The 16,656-nt window shown below is 25.6% G+C and overlaps 1 protein-coding gene across 1 annotated transcript; it reads left to right on the top strand.

Moving 5' to 3' along the window:
* The first annotated feature begins 14 nt into the window (after positions 1-14).
* LOC107456218 (uncharacterized) lies at positions 15-14,911 on the top strand. Its single transcript, XM_016074022.3, has 7 exons — positions 15-303; positions 3,552-3,703; positions 6,856-6,994; positions 8,868-9,128; positions 11,413-11,580; positions 12,486-12,530; positions 14,284-14,911. Exons 1-7 carry the CDS (start codon positions 279-281, stop codon positions 14,472-14,474), a joined length of 981 nt encoding a protein of 326 aa, XP_015929508.1. The 5' UTR covers positions 15-278; the 3' UTR covers positions 14,475-14,911.
* Positions 14,912-16,656: the final 1,745 nt, after the last annotated feature.

Here is a 16,656-nt window from a genome sequence, read left to right as displayed (position 1 = left end):
GAAAAATATTAGCTGTCTAAAAATTGAAGTGAAATGAAGACTACTTTAGTCGTTTGTTTTTGTTGTTGTTTTGATAAATGAAAGCAAATCAGCAAAAATCGAGAACTATTTAATTTTTTTTTAATTATTTAAAAATGATTAGTATTTTATTGAGCCTTAATTTTATGGACAAAAATTAAGGACATTTTATTGTCATTTAATACTTACTGAATGATTTAAGATTAAAGATATTTTTAATTTGATGAATATTTATATTTTGTATTCATAACTTTTTCATCATGAATATTAGCGTATTCCTTTTAAGTAAGCTTAAACTATGCATTAAATTTTTAATGCTTTATATGCTAGACCATTTATAATAATTATAATTTATCCTATGAAACTATAATTAGTATCTGTATGGCAAAAAGTTCGTCAGAAAATAATGAAATTGCTCGAAAATCATTGTATTTTAAAGCTTTCTCCATTTCTTTAATTTCTGCTTTTTCAAGATTCCTACAAGCTATTTATACATTTTTTAAAGAAAATAAAGTTATTAGTTATAATCATATAAGTAACAAAATTAAACATTAATTTAAATATTTTATGATTCACACATAGTTTATTAGAGTGCTGTCACAAAAGGAAAAAGCAAAATCGTTGTAATACATTTTTAGTTTTTAAATCAGGAAGTTAATTAATAATTACTAATCTATATTTATGAATTTCAAAAGATATTGATGCACTAAAATGATATTTATATCTTATTGTTAATTCATAAGAATATTGACATCCAAATATTTCTCTTATACATTTTTTTCTAAACGTATAAATAGCTCAAAAAATATGTGTAAATAAGGAAACATTTGACTCACAATCAGTGATACAGTTGTAGATAAATTTTTAAAAAGTAATTTATTATTTATTGAAAAATTGTAAGCCAAAAAAAAAGTACCTAGAAATATTTTTTAAGTCTGATTCTGTTGATAAGAGTCTATTTTTAAATATTAGTACCTCATCATCACACCAACATCAATTGCCAAGCTTAAACTTGCAACAACAAACAAATTTATTTTTTAAAATAGTGATTTGCCCGAAGGTGGGTTACAAGTTACATTCATTTAGTTGCCCCTTATCTGTGATTTTTTTAATTTTATTTTCTGGTATGGCTATTGCCAGTGATTATTCTATTGTATATACCAATACAGAAATTTTCCACTATAGTCTGTTCAACGAGAACTGATAGTGAAAGTAAACAAAGCAGCGTGCTATTTGGCGCAATACCGTTGTCTGCTTGGCGCCGGAATAATACACATATAGCGCCTATCAGTCTAGCAAAAACTCTTATTAAATATCCCTTTTCAAATTCAATTTTGTAAACTCTTTTAATATAAATTTGTTTAAAATCCAAAATAAATATTTGTTTTGATTAGAAAATAATCCTAACTTAGTATGAATTCGAATAAAAAATTTAACTAATTAGCATTAACTACTTGCCTTTAATAATGTTTTTACCATAAACTTTGCGCAAACATAACTTTCTTAAGTCCAAAGATATAAATGATAAAAATTAATAAAAATAAAATTAGTAATAAGTTTACTAAAATACAGAAATATTTAAATACCTATTTATTAAATTTTAGGCATATTTTAAACCAATTAAATTGTGTCAAAATCTTACTTAAAAGTTTTTGTTGCTTCTGAATTATTAAAAATTACAACTAAATCAAGTATGTATTTTAACTTTTAGGAATATACATAGTGTACGTTATTTCCATTATCAATATATATGTTTAGAATTTTTACCTAATTATAAGAAATTAATATATAATCAAAAAAAAAGACATAAACGTTATAAAAAATTTATATCCCAACCAGGAAAACAAGATTGAAGACATCAAACTCTTTCAATTTTACAACAATACAAAGTAACTGCAGTTTTTCTGCTGATTCATCAGAAAGTATGCTTTTGAAACAATGACTGCATAATTACTTCAAATTTACTGCAGAATAACCACAGATTTAAAGTTTCAGTTTTTTCTAAATTTATGATTTTAAAGTGACCTCACTTAAACTGCAATCATTTTGTAGAAAATAGGTAAAAGTGTTTTCGAAATAAATTACTGAGAAATTACTTCATATTAGCTGCGAAATAACTGTAGTGTTTTTACAGTTAAGATTGCACTACAGAAAATCTGCAGTTAACTCTAGAAAAACTACAAAATTACTTCAGTTCTGTAGAAAAACTGCGGTTTATTTTTAGCTGGGAAGAAAACAAAACTTTCCAGTTATCGGAAGTAGAAGGATTGTGCATAAGAAGTTTAAATGAAATTGGAATTGAAAAGTGGAAAAATTGCATTGAGCATACTCAGAAAATCGAAAAAGAGATGTGGGATTTGGACGAAGCCATCGAAAACACTGTTAATTCTCTAGTAATAATGTTAATTCTCTAGTAACAAATATCAATTCCAACGACGAGAATTCTACAAGTTCTGAGAGTGAATCCTGAGATTAGTTTCACTTTTACTTCTTAATGATATAATTATTCGTTATTATTCATTGTTAATACAGTAATTCTTAAAATTTTGTTCTTGTCTGCGTAGTTTAATATCATTATTTTTGTTTTCGGTACAGTTGTTAATTAATTGCAGAAATTCAAATGTTACGTAAAATTAAATAATTTTGATACTTCATTCTATTTTCAAAAACCTATTGAATTCGAGGTTTACAAACTGCTTCTTTAACAGTTCCTTCAAATGTATTTTTAAATCAATCGGTGAAACATAAAACTATTTTAAACATTATTTAACTTTTAATAAAGTTAAAAAAAAAATTTAATTATGAAAATAAAGAGTATTTTTTTAACATATTCTTTCAATTCTATACGACTTTTACGATGGAATTATAAAAGTTATGTTTTGCATAGATATTTATGCAAAATATATTAGGACTAATTTGATTTAAACTTAAAAAAAATACATTAAAACTATTCTCAAAATAAAATTATGTGTTAGCTGAAACAATTAGAAACGTATTTTCATGTAAATATTTTAATTTTGCACTTTCTTACCTAAATTTAAGGTATCAAAAACCGAATATCGTTTTCGTTTTTCTATAAAACCAAAAGCTCTGTCGGTTCAAACAAAATCGCCCATTCACAGAAGAAACCGTTGAAGTGGCAAACGTTGCCGATCAAACAGCAACCCTTATGTTTACTTCCACCATCAGTTCTCGTTGAAAAGACTATAGTAACATTGCAAAATCTCTCATTAAGTTTCACTTATAAAATTTGTATTACTGATGTTCATGGTAAGCAACAGGAAAATAATCGATTTATGTTCTAAATTAATTTGTGAAGTGTCTGTTTTTAAGTAAATAAAATAATTTTTGAACAGTCCATTAAATTACCCAAATTTCTTTGATATAGACCCCTGATCTTTATGTTGAAATTTCAGACATTTAAATTTTTTTCCCTTTTGCAATGTTAGTGTTTTTCAAACTAAATTTTCAGATTAAATATTTTAAAATTGTTTTATAATATTTTTTTTTATAATTTATGCATATGATTTTAGCTTTACTGGTCATTTCAAGTATTGAAGCTGATCAGCGCCTGTACTGTGTATCCTGGGCTGGAATGATACGTGAATTAGTTCATGGCCCTCAGCAAGTTAACTGTACTGTAAATACTAATTGTACTGGAATATCATGTTCAATTCATGAATTTGTAAGTTTTTATTACTAATTTGGAACTGTATAAGTACTAAGACAAAACTATATTCATTGTTATGCAATAATGTTTGATTTTGTATTTTTATTTCTATCAAAAATTTACATTCTGCACATAGAATTTTTTTCCCATATGTTCTATGAGCATTTTTCCAATTGTTACCACCGAAAAATTTTATAAATAAATTGGCTTTTGGTGATTTCAATATAAGGTTAAAATATATAGCCTGATTCAGCTTGACTTTGGAAACTACAGATCCTTACAACCCGAATTTCCGAATTTCTGGGGTGCTTTTACTAAATGTTGGTCCCTTTTAAAAAATTTCTATCTCTGTATCAACCTATGTGCATTCATAATTATTCTATTGTTCGACAAAAAAATCTAATACAGGAAAAGTGTTATATCTGGATAATCAAGGATTTAGTTAAAGATAGATCAAACACATGCATTAAAGAAAAGCAGCAATGTTGTATGATACTTAGAATTATTTTAATTTTCTCCATCAGCTTCTAATGAAGAAAATGAGTATATACAAGGATTGGATAAAACAACAAAAACGATTCTATACTATCACATTTTTTTACACTTTTCAAGAAATACATAGAAAATTATTTTAAAACTTTTTAAGTGTTTAAGTCATGCTATTTCTCATGACTTTTAGAGAGGTTTGAGGGACTGTCAATAAATTACCAACGTAACAATAATTTTTTTCAATGCCTTATGCATAACAATATAGTGATAAGCCTGTAACTTATGTCAATTACTTTGATTTTTATATGCATTAACTTCATAAACTTTTATAAACCTAACTTAAATATTTATAAAGATGTGAACATATTTATAAAACTTTTTATTTTTTTTACTTACCTTTTTATTGTAACTGCTGAAATATTGAATTAAATAAGAATTTAGAGTAATTTTTAATTAATAATAAAAATATCTCTCTAAACTTTGAAAAAATTCATTAAAAATTACTGGAGATATGAGCATTTATAGTAATTCTTCCATACACTGCGCATGCTCAGAAAACATTTTAAGAATTTTTTTTTTCATAATTCTGTTTAGTATCATATTTGGTAACCTATGAAGAAAGTCTGATATGAATATTTTGAAAAATTTCCAGCAAATTTCTAAGTAACTTTTGTACTTTTTTATTGAAAGCTCTAAATTTTAAGGAGATTTTTTCACGATTTTGTAATATAAAACAAATTATAATAACAAATGATAATTCCCTAAAATGTTGGTCAGGATAAGAAGATGTAATATTATGGTAATTGGAAATGAAAAATTTGAAATAAACCATAATTTAATAGGGTCTAGTCCTGTATAATGTTGTTATTTTTAATAAGTCTTGTTTAATAATACAAAATTAAATTTGTGAAAATCTCTTACCAAAGCTTTCCTTCCAAACTAACAGAAACTTAACTAACAGAACCAAACTAACAGAATTGCTAGAAACTTTTGAAATTTTCAAGATATTCGATTCTGACTTCTTTTAGAAGTTACCAAATACGATTCAAAACAAATTTATGAATGAGAAAACAATAATTAAATGTCTTCTGTGCGAGCGCAGTATAAAAAGATTATGTAAAATACTCATAACTTGTGCAACTTGTTTTAAAATTATATTTTTATTATTAATTAAAAATTACTCTAAGAAGGTAATTTAATTTTATTGAAAATTAGCTTCTAAAGGTTTAAAATTATTCCCTAAGTATTTCTTGAGAAATATGAAAAAAATGAGTTAGTATGTCCATAATTTTGCCCAATTCTGTATTTATATATGCTCTTACATCTACATATATTTAAAGTTTGGTTTTAGTGCTTTTCACACTAAAAAATTACACGTTCTCTTGGATATGTTATGCTTATTTTCATGTCACATATAAGATTTTTTTTATGTATTTCACATGCTACAGCATGTATGCAGAATCACAATTAAAAGATTGCCTTACTTCTATAGACACCAGTACTGTTTAGTTAATTATTATTATAGGTACTACTGATGTTGTGTTAACAGATAATAGGTACTGTGATAACAGATATCTTACTATACTAATATCGATGTGATGTTTTCATGTTTTTTACAACCCTGTAATGAATAAATATCAAATATAAGAATTAGGAATTCATGCAGAGCCAATATTTGGCAACTTTATTCAAATGAAATTTTAATCTCCTAAAAGTGAACTCTTTACTTTTATCTTAGAAATATGTTTCAGAATTAATATGCTTGACAATTTGACTTCACTATTAATTGTTTCTCAAGTTAGAAAGAATGAGCTCAAATTATTCTTAAAGTTAAACATTTTACTCTATTTTAGTACAAATGTACAGTGTATAAACAATTTGTAAAACGAAGATCATACAAGACATGATAAATTGTTTATAAATGAATAAAACTTCTTTTTGTAACACATGGGATGAGAATTGAGCAATATTACATTTCAAGCACCATAGTCTCTCATTTCTGTTTTATTAAACTAAGAATGTGGTAGCATTTTCAATTTTAACAGACAGAGAGAGAAAGTTGGTGTGTTTCTTTAATCTGGAGATAATGTGTAGATTATTTTGTGTTGTCACTGCTCCATAAGGATAATAATTTATTTTAAATTGTTTAATGTTTGCTGGAATTTTAGTTTAAAAAAAAAACATGGAATCTTCAAGATATGAAGTTTAACTCTGAAGGATGTCATAATATTGTTTTTATATGTATATAGAAGCAACATAACTTAGTTATTTTGTTTCTGTGTTATTATCTTTTAAAGTTCATTGAATAACCCCTACTCAACCTTTATATCTTATGCTTACAAGTCTTTTGATTTTTGCTGAAATGCTGGCATGGTTATTATTTACAATTATGTTTATGCATAAATCAAAAATAGATTCCTACGAAATTCCAAGTATATTTATATTCTTCATTTTTATTTTTAAGGAACTGATTTATGCTCTAAGTTTCAAAATCATGTAAATCAGTTTGTTTAGTGTTTGTAAAAATATGATATTATTTTTGGGGAAATCATAGAACCTGTATATTTATCTTTGTAATATGAAGTTTGCTATAGAATGTTCAAAACACAGCACTCACTGCATAGTTGTATAATATGCAATTGCATTTTTATGTTTTAAATTGTGTATGATATTTTCAGGGTTATGACATTACTGGAGGATTATCTGTTAATGCCTGTGAAACTCCTACAAGTGTAACTTTAAATATTGATGTTCCTAAGTTAAATATCAGAAATTGGCAGAAGAAATTTTATCATGGAGATAAATTTTCATTAACGGGTATAATCAAGTTTTCATTCTAATTTTATTATACAATAGACGTACCTATTTAGATATATAATGTTTGTTATGATCATGATGCATTTTATTTATTAAAATATGTTCAGTTTGATGATATAAAAGAAATTAATTACTTTTTTTTTCCTTTTAAAATTCTATTGGTTATTACTACACTGGTTATTATCTATTATTTTACTAATTATTATATTGATACATTATTATATTATTAAACTATATTTCTGTTAGATCAATGTTGATATGTTTAATTTTTTAATCATCTAAAGTAAGGACTGGGCTTCATGCTAGGTATGGAAACACTGTTAACGAAAAATATTTTTCTCCCTTTCAAATAATGTATATATGAAAACAGAACATCTTGGTAATTTGAACTTGTGCGTAGGTTTTTAATTGTCCCATTTGAATCTAGTTATAATTAATTTTATCTAGTGAAAGTCTGTTACCAATGGAAAGCTTTGTTACCATGTTTGGCCGCAATTTTGAGTGAATTTTATATTTTCTCTTCCTAGTTTATGCCAATGTAAAAAAAATGTGGATCATTTTTTTTATTAAATTATTTAATACTAAGAAATTTGAATTTTAAATACAGTGAAACTGATTGTGTGAGTGATTCTTGCAAAAGTACTAATCAATTTTTCAATTAAAAAATTTTTCATTTCTGTACTGTTCAGATTGTGCTATGCTTTCAAAATGTTTGGAAAACTCAGATATTTTAGTTTGCTTACATTGATTAGCAAATGGCGTCAAATATAACATTGAATCTTGATATCAAACAAAAATTTTTCAATAGACTTTGAGTAGCTAAAGTCAAATATGTCTAATTTATTTGTTTTTAATTATTATTTTGTGGATATATGAATGTTTCTTATATTGTTCACAAAGGTCTTTTTTGTTGTCTATGTTGTTAATGCTCTTAATAGAAAGACTTATACCCACTCTGAAGGGAAACACATATTTTTTTTGTACAATTTCCATCTGTTCTCTGATTTAATTCAAGGAACTGTTAATGATTAAGTATGTATTACTGTTTGACCAATGATAACTTCTGCCAGTAAAGAATTGAAAATTGAGGATTTTCTTAAAGTTGCTACAAGTCTAATGCAACCTTTAGGTGTGTATGAATGCAATATACTTATTGTAAAATATACTCACTCACTATGAAACAGACTAACATATTATGCATACTATCTAAACTAACTAATGAAATATACTCAGTCTTTAACTGTGAAATGTACTCGCTGTGACACATTACTCATACATCAGGCAATTGATATTTTCCATTATAATCAAATTTTTCATTGGCTGTATTAAAAAAAATATATATATATTGAAAATATTTTTAAAAAATTCAAAAAACCCTCACAAAATAATTACAGCAATCAAAAAAAATTAATCATCAATTTTGAACTGGTGATCTCTTGAACAAAAGATACAAATTCTTTTCTATGTTGCCATCATGATGGCCATGATCTTTAACTATTTTTTCTTATGCAACTCAAATTCACTTATGAATTAACTTAGAACTTTTCAGGTGGTTTCAAAACAAAAAAATTATGTTTAAATTCTGTGCTTCAATACCCTTAAATGATAATTTATTTATTTTGGTATTAAGATTTTATGTTACACTTAAAGCCATTTCTTTATGAAATACTTGTATAAAAGTTCAATATCATAAAAGCATTTTGACAGTATAAACAAAACCCAATGTTGTATAACAAATTAATTCTTATTTTGGCTTTAGTTAAGTGCAAGAGATAATATCCCTTAAGAGTCTAATGCATATAAGTTTATATCTCTCTTCACTCTATGCTACAACCCTGCTTATTTTAAAATGTTCTGTTTAATTGATTTCCAGAAACTTTGGATGGTGTAATTGATGTTCTCAAACAAAAAGACAAATATATTTTAAGCCTTGCTTTGGATATTCCATCTGGATTGAAGTCAGACTCACCTTTGCTTCATTACTTAATACCATCTATGGCATCAAGCACTCGATACCAAGTATTTAAAAATGTTTCAGTTTTTGTTCCTGACTGCAAATTACTTAATAATTCTGGGAACTCAACTGAACCATCTGCTGTGACATCCAATGTTTTACCATTGCTCTCATCTAAGTGTAAGTTTTTCCATACATTCTCAAGTTCATAAGTATTTTAATTTACATCTCGCAGCATGTTTGAAATTGGCATAAACGTCCATCATTTTAATAATTCATTATCTTCTAAGTCAAATTCCTTTGGTTTCCAATTCAGCCAATTATTTTAATGCGTTGCTGGATATATTTTTTATTACTGTTTTATTTTTTAGGCTTAAGTAGACATTTGAAATTTATATTTTTTTGAATTTTAAATTATGAATTTTCAAAAATATAGAATTCTAGTTTACTGAAAATAATAAAAATAAGAATTTTGTGTTTAAGTATGTAAGGTGTTTAATGGCTGTGATACACTATTTATTCATTTTTTAAGAATATTTCTTTTAATTATGCAAGTGTTACGTACTTCTAAGCTCATAAAAGTTGATTTATTCTTAAAATTGAAAGTTATTCAGAACTACTATTTTTTCTCTACTTTTTTTGTGAAATCAACTTATTTTCACCTCCTACTTAAGACATTCAGAAATAAAATTTTACCTTTTCGGTACTTGTAGCTCGAGAAAATATTGATGAAATCACATGGTTATGTCTAATCATGTGGTTATGAATGGCATGTCATTGTTATAACTATTAGAATCGGTTTATTACCATGCTGAATAATTTTTTTTCATCAGATTTAATTGTGTACCTGTAAAGGACATCATGTGTGTGTGTTGAACTTGATGGGTTGCTGAATTGTGGCATAAACAAATGTCATGATTTACTCACGCGTGATGTCCCTTGCAGACGCTCAGTTATATGTATCAAATATAACATCTGATACCAGATGATCTATTTTTTAAACATATTTTGTATTGTGTTAAATCTTTTTCTTTTTTAAAATTCCTTTTTATTTCTTTTAATTTTCCTTTTTTGGATAATAATTTTTCTGACATTCTTAAATTTTAAAATTCGAACTATAAAATGGGCAATAAGTGTCATTGTATAAATCACAATAATGCTTCTTTTTCTTTTTTTTTTTCTCTACTGTAACCTCGCTATAAGCAATTTATTAATGCCAAATGTAGTTTTTATTAATATATTGTTTTTTTTGTAATATATAATTTTTTTTAAAAAATCAAGCCACATTAAATATTTTGATGATGACTCCTCTAAAAGTAGAGTATTCTGATGGTTAGATATGCTTGTTAATTACAGTCCCTGGCTAAATCATTAGATACATTGTAGTTTTTTAATAATGACATGTTTTGCATGAGTTTATATGCAATACTTTTATATTTAAACATGCATGCAATGCGTTTTTATTTGGAAGATTTTTTATATGCGTCCTATTTGCATTTATTTTTAGGGTATTGCATTACAATGTTAGCCAATTTATACACGAACATAAACAAGCGCAAACTAGTTTCAGTCGCATTCTCGTGCACGTCAGTTGGGGTTGCATTTTTGTGGCTTTATGCGGTGTGTTTATTTGTTTCGCAGTTTTGTACTACAGAGTTATTAGTTTATTTGGTATGCAGTGTATAAATAATCAATTGGAACATTTTCATCATGGGTAAAAATGGCGATCTTTCACCATTTGTAAAAGCTGAAGTAAAGGCCTTTGTGAATGCTTAAATATTTTTAAACCAGTAAATACCACGAATATTGAACATATTTCTGAAGCTAGCATACGATCCGTGAAGAAGAAAGTTGAATCAGGGGAGAAATTAAGCCCGAAACAAAAGAAAAGGTGCAGTAGAATCTTATAGTGCATCTTATAATTTGGCCAGCGACTATAAATAATTATATTATACTTATCAAGTAGTTACAGCTATATATTTCATTCATATATTCAGATGTAAAATTTTCTTTAGTCTATTGACAAAAAATTTTACCAAACTGTCTAAAGAAAAATTTAAAAACTTTTTGTATTTATCATCCTCGGAAATGTTTTCTTTGACTCAAATAAATCATGTTAACATTAATATAGTGTGGAAACAAGTATATTTATGACTCTTATATTCCGTGGTTGCAAATTTGTATTTTTTCTTTTCAATTTTGTATCTCTGATTTTTTTCTTGGAAGATTAATTTAATGAACTGAGCTATATTTTCTTCTGAAATAAGAATGAATGTATAAAAAGTGAAAATTTGTTCAATTTTATTTTTAATACTTTTGTTTTGTGTAATAATTAAAAAAATGTATGCAATATTCTGTAAAACTTGTTCCTAATTTTAATATAATGATATAATTATAATTGACATCCATCAATTTACAACTTTAGTGAATCTTTCTTTTGATTTTATTAAATCTTTCCTTCTAGATAAAACGCATAGTAACTGTACAATTTTGAATAGCTCTTGCCCTGTGAATGAAATGTGTCTTCAAATTAGTAAGTCTGGTCCTGAAGGATTCTGTGTTTGCCTCACAGATTTTACTCGTGATATCAATGGAACTTGTATTATGAATCCTACCGTAAGCACAACTGTAGGTTAGTATTAAAATTTATTCATAATTTCATTAAATGCGATATCAAAATTATACTATATTTTTATTTTGAGTTAATAAATGCCAGAAAAAATGTTTAAACTCATTCTCTTCCAGCTTTTTTTACTATTATATCTATAGAAATGGAATTTATTCCCATTTCAAATATCCTGGTGTGTATGAATTTTGAGAGATCATAATCAAAGCTTAGAAGTTGCAGCATTTTTATCTGTATACAGTTTAAATGGAAGAAAGAAAACTTTACATAGGATTGAGAAAATGGCAGATGATTAAATGATTATTAGATGAAAAACGGATTATTTTGAAAAGTATAAAGATATTATTTTGCAGATCATGCTATTTTGAAAAATATAAAGATTGTGTATTGACGATAAAATGAGTCAAATTATCTTTACTCTAAATAAATTAAATTGATTCCACAACAACAAAGATTTAAATACTCTTTCAAACTCATTTTAAAAACTATTTTCAGTCATTCTATTACCAAATTTTTCTTCCTCCAAAATTATTAATAAAAGGCTGGAGTTCCAGATATTAAACTTAAATCATAACTTAATCTTGGTTAATAATCTTTATAAGTACAAAAAAAAGAAGAATGTTTATAAAATCTGAACAATTTTAAAATAACTGTGATTCAAAAAAGGAACTCAAGAAAACTGTATATTTTTCTGAAAAACAAATAGCAATTTCTTTCTTTTTTTGTTCTTTTTTAAAAAAGAAAAGAAAACTTAGATTTCGATCTTTTAATATATGCTAGCTGTTTTGAGACATAAAATTTTCCCTGTCAAGTATTCAGGGTGGAATAATCATTTCCATGAAGATTTTTTTTTTAATGTATTGTTTTAGTTTGATTTACATTTTATATTTCATTTATTTTAAATGTTTCAGAAACACCAGCAGAACATCTACACCCTAACAAAAAAACATCTACAAGTAAGTATAGCTACTTTTCAATATCGATTTAATAAAGTGATCTCTCATTATTGCGAACTCTTACGAAAATCTTTTATGTACACTAACTGAAATCTATCTTAAACAATACTGATTTTAGTTGAGTAAAAAATAAATTTTCCTTTGTATAAAAAATAAATAATTTTCACCCTTCCTAAAGAAGTAAATTTAAGTGAAGTAGGTGTCTACTTATTTAATTCAGCTTATTTAGTACTAATGAAACTTTTTAATACCTAGTTTAATGCTATCATTTTAAATAATCTCTGCATTATATAATTCAGGGTGGCCACCCACCTAGAAAACCTGGAATTATCAGGGAATTTTTTTATACTGGAAAAATCAGGAAAATTTGGATAAAAACCTGGAAAAATCAGGGAATTTTAAAGAAAGGCTGGAAATTTTTTCTTTGATAATTTTTTTAATTTCACTAATTTAAATTATTTTCTAATTTTCTTAATTGAAATTATTTCATCCATTATACCCACGTTTTTTAGACGGAAATCTATCTCCAAACAGTTGAAATATCATCAACTTAGCAATACTTTGCTTGCATCAAAATTTGCTCCATTACAGCTCTGTTGAACTAGAATGTACATATAAAATTCTTCCATGGTTGCTGAACGAATGTAGAAACCTTTGACCGCTATGGGACTGTGCAATTTAGGAAAGATTGTGGTGGAGGTGGATGAAGGGTTTAGGATATTAGCTTCTGTTTTTAAATTCTGCCTTTAGGCTGAATCCATTTATGGCTCAAGTTTGTTCTAATGCTTTCGTGGTAATTTTTTTCCGTGTTGACGAAATGTTTTTGTATTTTTAACTTTATAAAATTCTCCGAAAATTAGTTGGAACATATTTTAATTTGAAAAAAAAAGTCTTTTTTGGTCAATAGGATTTTTGATTCAAAATTTTGTACCAAAACATTAAAAAGTAAATAAATAAATCTTGCCAGATTGTCAAAATAAATTATTTTTTTCAAGATGATACGTTAAAAAAAAAAACCATTTTGAATAAAATATTTTATAATATAGACACTTTTCTTGTACACATCCTACACTTTATAAGAAAAAAGAAGCAAAAACCTGGAAATTTTAAGATTTTTATTTGGAATTAATTATTGTATTAATTATAATCATTGTAATTGGTATTAATTATTTTATTGGAATTAATTAATTATTTCACATCTCACTCATCAGAGTTTATTTTTTTTTTCATAAACATCGGATGTCAATTTGTGTGATTTTGATACAAGTATTTGGTGCGCTTTCAACTTAATTGTTTCATTATTAATTTTTTGTGTGATTAATTTTAATAATTATGCTTTGAATGTGTGATGTATACTCTTCCTTCACCTCGACATTTCACAAGACACTATTTAATACTCTTCCAATAATCAGCAATCAGTTGTAACATAAAATTATTTATTTTAACAATTATGAAGCAAAAAACATTCAAGTTATAACAATTAAAAAAAACTAAACTTAAACAACAGACATCTATCTCTGACTCAACCACTCTCTAACAAACCTCAAACTCTTCTGTTTCTACTTCACCGTTGATCAATGTGACGTCACGTAGCATCATACAATGCATTTTCGTTTTATATAATAAACAATAAATTATAACATAATGATTTTTACACTACAATATTTTTTAATTTATATAATCAATTGCTTCATTGTTCTAGACATAGCTTATTATTTACAATGATCATACATTGTTATTTTTTTAATTGCAGAATCATTGCTCCTCACAGCAATTCTTGTACCAATATCAGTGATTGTTATAGCTGTTGCTCTTGTCTACATCACAATTAGATATCGTGTGTTTCAGCATCTGAGAAGGAGGCTGAGGGTTCAGGTGTATGAGCATGTTCTTTTAGGTCAAGAGGAAGATGATGATGAAGAGTCACTGAACCCTGTGGCTTAAAAATCATTGTTCATAGCTGCTTAGCTAAGAATTTCCAGATTTGTATTTGGATCTTCATTGTTGAAACTGAAAAACTTAAGTTTTGGCTTTAAAATTTTCATGATCTGAATTGTATAGTATTATTTTGTTAAACATAATGCTGAGAGGATTCAAGTTTTAAAATTTATCTAGCTTTGATGTCACTAACTCAAATAGAGACAGTTAAGATTTGGGTGGTCAGAAATCAAATGATTAAAATTTTCATGTTCTGAATGGTATTATATTATTTTATTATACACAATGCTGAAATGATTCTTAAAATTATAAACTTTCAAAATGATTCTAAATTTAAGGAAGACACTAAAATTTGGGCTATCAATAATCAGATTATTTTAAAAAAATTTTGCAAAGTAATGTGTTTTTTTTTTTTTTTTTTAAATTTATATAGCCTGTCTTTACCTCAAAAGTACAAAAACAATAGTATCAAATTTTGTATTATCTTGCTTTAAATGTTATGTAACTTGCTTTAAAATTAAAGTTATTATTGAAATGAAGTAGAGGGATAAGATTTCGTAAGTGACTTACAGGTTTTAACTTTTTTTTTATAGATATATATTTATGGGAAATATATATTTTTCAAAAGTTTTTTTTTTTTTAAGTTGCTTGCACTTATATTGTTCATATTGGAATATAATGAATTTTATAATTTTCATTAAGTAAGTGGCTTATTCTCTTATTGAAGCTGTCTAATTGTAGATTTTCAGTTTCTAAAACTAGCAGCTATGTTCTTTAGATCTTATTACATATTGTGATATATATATAATTACAGTTTTATTCTCAGTTGTTCGCATGTATTATTACTTTTTTTTAGAATGTATAGTTGATTTATTCCAGAATTTTTGTTCTTGTTTTACTTAGCCTATTTTGTAAATACTGAAAATGTCAATCAAATGCTTTTGTATATCAGGAGATAGTAAATTTTATTAGGATATAGAGTTAACTAGTTTTTTAAAGTAAATAAAAATTTGGCCAACTGTTAATTATCCTACACTGGTTGTATTTATATAAAAGCTGTTATTAACATATTTGGTTAATTTTTTTTTTTTGTATACGATTATGATCAATAATTCATTGATACTATGAAGAAAGTGATTTACTAATTGTTTAACAGTTTATTTCTAATATTTCTATCAGTTTAGTAGATCATTAAACATATTCCAAAACATATCATTTTAAATTATAAGCTGATCCTTTTTGTTTTTGTTAAATTAGTGGGTAAATTCCATTTAGTATCTTTCTTCCAGTATAAAAATGTCATTAAATGTTGAATTCATTTTAACTATGTTTATTTTAAACCTAATTTAAACTAGTGTTTTTGACTTATAATTAACCTATAATTGCATTATTAATTTCATTTTAACCATAATGCTGCTAAAATGTAAGGACTTTTAAATTTATAGTAGACATTTTTTTTTTCACATTGAAAGCAAGTATTTTCTGTTGGTATTTTTTAAAACATTTTTTGTTCATAATTATTCCATGCAAAGTTTATTATTTTGAATATAGTAATAAATTATTTAAAATGTATCAACATTTAAATGTTACTTTAATAAAATATTTAAATTTAAAATGTATCAACATTTAAATGTTAAATATATGAAGTTACTTTAAATAATACATTTACATTTTTGGTTTTCAATTGTAAGGTAAATGGTATGACATTTTTAAAATTCAATCTGTATTATTGCATGCACATTTTCTAGTCTAAAGTGTCAGTTCTTACATTCATTTGTTTTACCTGATTTTTGTGAAAGTACTTATTTATCAATTCATCCCAATACAATTGTTCCTACATGTATTAATTTTACTTTTTTCTCCTTGGCTGTGATTTTGCTGAATTTTATTTATTTGTATTTTAACAATATGTTTTACAGTGTTATGTTGTTTTAAATATTAATAAAGAAACCCAGTTTTTTTGATCATATTAAAAAAGTTATGATATGAAATTATGATGTGAAAAAAAATTTGTTTGCATTTTAAAATACATTTTTTTTCTTCTTTCTTCCATAAAAACTAACCTTTTTAATTATTTGTTTTCATAATATTATTTATGTTTGCATTTTTCTTTTCTTTTTTTAAGAAGTATTATATTTTTATTGTGATGATGCATATGAAATGTTCTCTCTGTTTAATTTCTTCTTAA

Source organism: Parasteatoda tepidariorum, chromosome 3 (assembly GCF_043381705.1).
Source record: "Parasteatoda tepidariorum isolate YZ-2023 chromosome 3, CAS_Ptep_4.0, whole genome shotgun sequence".
Taxonomy (NCBI): domain Eukaryota; kingdom Metazoa; phylum Arthropoda; class Arachnida; order Araneae; family Theridiidae; genus Parasteatoda; species Parasteatoda tepidariorum.
The sequence above is the reverse complement of the archived record's forward strand: the minus strand, read 5'-3'. Positions and strand labels throughout refer to the sequence as shown.

What these genes read in the sequence shown, in the direction of transcription:
- LOC107456218 (XM_016074022.3), top strand. Translation starts at nt 279, where the DNA reads ATGAATATTAGCGTATTCCTTTTAA. An exon ending in TATTAGCGTATTCCTTTTAA is followed by an intron (nt 304 to 3,551) that starts GTAAGCTTAAAC and finishes ATATGATTTTAG; the next exon opens with CTTTACTGGTCATTTCAAGT. An exon ending in CATGTTCAATTCATGAATTT is followed by an intron (nt 3,704 to 6,855) that starts GTAAGTTTTTAT and finishes TGATATTTTCAG; the next exon opens with GGTTATGACATTACTGGAGG.